Below are 4,187 nucleotides of genomic sequence, written 5' to 3'. Positions count from 1 at the left end.
CTGTCGCTACTTTTCGATTTAAACCGACACATCTAGAGGGAAAAATTCTCCCTCCCTCCCTCGCTCTCTCTCTCTCATTACCCCCAAATCGACTTCTTGATGGGGAAGAGGGCGGCTTGCACCGTCGTCGTCGATCATCGTCCATGAAAGATCATCCCTTCCCCATCAGCAGCCGGCCAGAGTCATGTTCCTCTACCGGATCAAGAGGGCGTACGAGCGAAACCCGTGGCTCGAGAGCTTGCTAGTCGATCCGGACTTCGCGAGGGAGATGGTGCAGCGTCAGACGGCTTGGAGGAGGGTCGTGGGGTTGGCGATCGAGGCGGGGATCAACACGCCGGGGATGAGAGCGAGCCTGGCGTATTTCGATACCTACCGGAGGGCGAGGCTACCGACGAACCTGGTGCAGGCGCAGAGGGACCTGTTCGGGGTGCACACGTACGAGCGCGTGGACCACTCGGGATCGTTCCACACAGAGTGAACGAAGCTTGCCAGGGTGAGGAAGCCTGGAGCCGGTGCTCTGAACTAAGTGAGATTGATCTGTTTGCTTTGTTTCTTCGCCTTTTCTTTTTTAATTTAGATTCTGCTGTGATTTTTGTTGTATTCATCAGAAATCTTGATGTGGGTTTTCATTTCTTCCTTTCTCCAAATTTGAAATGGGAATGTTGTCGTTTGTACCTCTTCTTAGAGGAAACAAGTTGCAATTTTTCGATAGGGCGCCTCTGTTGACTTGTTTTCTAGTGAATTTAAATAATAGACACATGCCTTTCAAGATTGTTCTCATTGGAATTGGTTGGTTTTTTGTTCCTTTTTGCCTTGTTCTCTCATCTTTATGTTTGAAGCTAGAGAGTGTGAAAATACAAACATTTGCAGTACATTTAGCATTTTTACGTTATAATATTTTCTTTGTATGAAAATGAATGGAAAATGCCATTGGAAAATGCACACAAGGGAGGCAAAGAGCCAACATGAATTCTCTTAAAAAAAGGCACTGCCAATATTAATTGAAACCTTAGAAATTCATTATAAATTTAGGTTGTCTATTTCGAGCACGAACACTGTGAGATAGGCATTTTTCTATAGCTGTAAGGAGCATGAAATGTTAGTGGAAATGCCTTGTTCTTCACTGTTCATTGGATGATACAAACTTCTTGAAAATTTTGGATGAAAGTTATAGAGAAGATATGGGGTGGTTAGCGAGCACCACTAACATATATGTGAAAATTAGGAAATGAATATGCTGGATAAAAAAGCTTTTCCTGAATATATGCAACCAACCCCAGTAAGATGTTCCTCAACTGTTTTACAAGCTTTGATTTTCCATTAGCTTTGAAAGGAGTGTTCTTCCCATTCTAAACATAAATGTTTCAAGTAGGAAATAGCCTTTGTGTATGCATTTGGCAGACGTGGTTTTTCCTTCTAATGGAGAGAGAGACTATAAATGCAAGGGCATACAACCAAGACATCTCAAGAATGGTGAGAAGGGTGAGGCCTTTGAATAGTATCCCAAACATTTTGGGAATGAGCATAAAGCACATACTTGTGTATCCAAGAATGGTTTATGTCTTGTACAACTCTTCAGGAGTTTTACTCAAAGGGATCAGGAATCACTTTTCCAAGTAAACAATTGTGTAAGCAAAGGCCAAGCCTTCACTATGCTTTATACAATTATAGAAAATGCTCTAGTGATGGCAATCAATTGTTGGCATCCCAAGGAGTACTTCAAGAGAAAATTGTTCAAGGCATCCATGAACTTGCACCAGTTACTGGCATTTATCCTCTGAAAAACTCGATGTAACATTCATCATTTTAACTGTTCCATTTATAAGAAAAATCGGTGTTTTTAAGATGTGTGATTCTCTTTAAGGAAATGGTGGATAAGGAAATTTATTTGCCAGTCACAATCACTGTTATATTGAAATATTCTTCTTCCAAAGTGATGATAGATTTCATGAACTAAAGGTGAATGCTTTTTTCCTCTGGGCACTTCCAAGTTTCAGCTTTTTTGGATATGGTTTTGAGTAGGATTACTTATATTAGGATATTAAAAATGGAGAAAACTTTATTATGGAAAGGGATTTTAGTATTTTTTGAAATCATGAGTACAACACAACAACTTTGCAGGCAGTAGTTGATCCTAGTACTGTTGTTAGCAAGGGACATTTACCTATATATTATTGTAGATCTTGTCAACTGGTTTTATTTGGTTGTTAGTTCAGAACATCAAATGATATTGATAGGTGCATGACCAACTTAAGTCATTGAATCTGGAACTATCTGTGTTTGTATCTTCCTCTCTGTGTGCACAGTAACATTATCGTTTAAGGGATAATCATAAATTTTGATTTTTCTTCAATTCATCACAGTTTATCTAACAACACACCTTTTTATACTTACGTTAGCTGCATTCAATGTGTAGTATTTAAAAAAAAAATGGTTTTGTATAACGAGAAATATTTTATCGAAATTTATATTTCAATTTTTTTATAACAAATGCACTTATTTATTTTTATAATTTATTGCTACTGCTACTGTTACTGCTTCCCATAATTGCAACCTAGGAACACAATACAAGCTCTATTGTCAGGTTGTTCTGCTGGTGGGTTCACATCAATACTTCATTGTGATAGTTTTTGTGCCCTTCTACCAATGCATACCAAAGTAAAGTGCCTTGCTGATGCTGGTTTTTTTATCAATACGCAAGCTCCCAATTGCCATTCTGGATATCAAATGAGATGTTATCTGTATTATTATAAGGATATATGTAACTTGATTAGTTGCAAAACTGGTTCTCTAGTAACACTTAATACTTCAATGATGCAGATTGGATGTTTCAAGAGCCACTCATATAGAAAATTACTATAATGAAGTTGTAACTTTGCAGGTATATCTCTAATCTATGCTTCTTCTGAACTCATGATTGTGTCCAATGATTTCTCAATCTTCCTAGAACCTGCAACCACTGTTTATGAAAAGTAGCAGCTCATGTGACAACTTCCAAGTCTTCGAAAAAGGATCTTGTTTATAAATAATGTTGATTTTTAATTAGAATGCTTCCTATGATTTCTAGTTCTGAGCAATGTTTATGTCTCTTACAGGGATTTGCAAAGATGGTCAACTATTTTTGTCACAGGTTCATGGAGGATCAAGCGGAATTGGAACATTTGCCATTCAAATAGCTAAACATATTGGGGCAAGAGTTTTTGTCACTGCAGGTGACTGATCAACACTTTGCATTGTTAATTAAACCTTGAATGTGATGTGACATGTCTGTGATATTAATTTTTTTTATTCAGGAAATGACGAGAAGCTCAGATTTTGCAAGGATCTTGGGGCAGATGTGTGCATAAACTACAAAAATGAAGATTTAATTGCTCACATTAAGGAAGAAACAAAAGGGAAAGGTTGGTTCCATTACATGAAGAGATGCTTTATAAATTTGCTTATATCAGGGATGCACCTGGTGAGGCCCAAAGACATGCTTAAAACGTGTTGGGGATATGTCACATGTATATGGCTGTGGATATAGGGATACAACTATTTTTATGAAGTTTTCAATATGACCACTATATAAGGGGATACAATATGGGGGCAACGTGTGACATAGGTTGGGAGCTTCAGTCATCGTATGTATCTTACAACTTGTGTAAAACCATTTTCTGCATTGGACAATGCTATTGTTTGAGATAAACAACAGTTGGATGTTCTTAGTCATGGACTTGTAGAGAACCAGATACAAAAAATGTTTATTTCATAGTGGAGTAGACTTTCTCTACCCATTGCTAGATCGTTGATTTTTCCTTTGAATTTTATGCAGGTGTTGATTTCATACTGGACAATATGGGTGGTTCTTACTTCCAGCGAAATCTGGACAGCTTGAACACAGATGGAAGGCTTTTCATTATTGGCACGCAGGGTGGTCCTATTGCTTAATGCAATATTACTTGTTTCATAGCAAGACGCCTCACGGTACAAGGTATACTTTCAAACACCATACCAAATGCATTAAAAGATTTGTTAACATTGCAATTCTTTGAGAAAGGCAACATGGTCAAAGATTCCACCAAGATGGTCTAGTCCCTTGAGCTAATGCATCTGGTTTCAGTTGACAACTTTCACTGACAGCCATGAAACTATCAAGTCCACCAACCACTAAGGTACCTTTTCAAGTTAAGAGCACTAAGGTGATC

General features: G+C 38.0%; 1 protein-coding gene across 1 annotated transcript; it reads left to right on the top strand.

The window, feature by feature from the left end:
• The first annotated feature begins 758 nt into the window (after positions 1-758).
• Positions 759-3,930, top strand: LOC149833904 (uncharacterized). Its single transcript, XM_090009232.1, has 4 exons — positions 759-789; positions 3,096-3,212; positions 3,294-3,401; positions 3,815-3,930. Exons 1-4 carry the CDS (start codon positions 759-761, stop codon positions 3,928-3,930), a joined length of 372 nt encoding a protein of 123 aa, XP_089865358.1.
• Positions 3,931-4,187: the final 257 nt, after the last annotated feature.

The sequence above is a fragment of the Nuphar pumila genome, chromosome 6 (genome assembly GCF_984573655.1).
Source record: "Nuphar pumila chromosome 6, dmNupPumi1.hap1.1, whole genome shotgun sequence".
Taxonomy (NCBI): domain Eukaryota; kingdom Viridiplantae; phylum Streptophyta; class Magnoliopsida; order Nymphaeales; family Nymphaeaceae; genus Nuphar; species Nuphar pumila.
The sequence above is the reverse complement of the archived record's forward strand: the minus strand, read 5'-3'. Positions and strand labels throughout refer to the sequence as shown.

What these genes read in the sequence shown, in the direction of transcription:
- LOC149833904 (XM_090009232.1), top strand. Translation starts at nt 759, where the DNA reads ATGCCTTTCAAGATTGTTCTCATTGGAATTG. An exon ending in GATTGTTCTCATTGGAATTG is followed by an intron (nt 790 to 3,095) that starts GTTGGTTTTTTG and finishes TGTCTCTTACAG; the next exon opens with GGATTTGCAAAGATGGTCAA. An exon ending in GGAAGAAACAAAAGGGAAAG is followed by an intron (nt 3,402 to 3,814) that starts GTTGGTTCCATT and finishes AATTTTATGCAG; the next exon opens with GTGTTGATTTCATACTGGAC.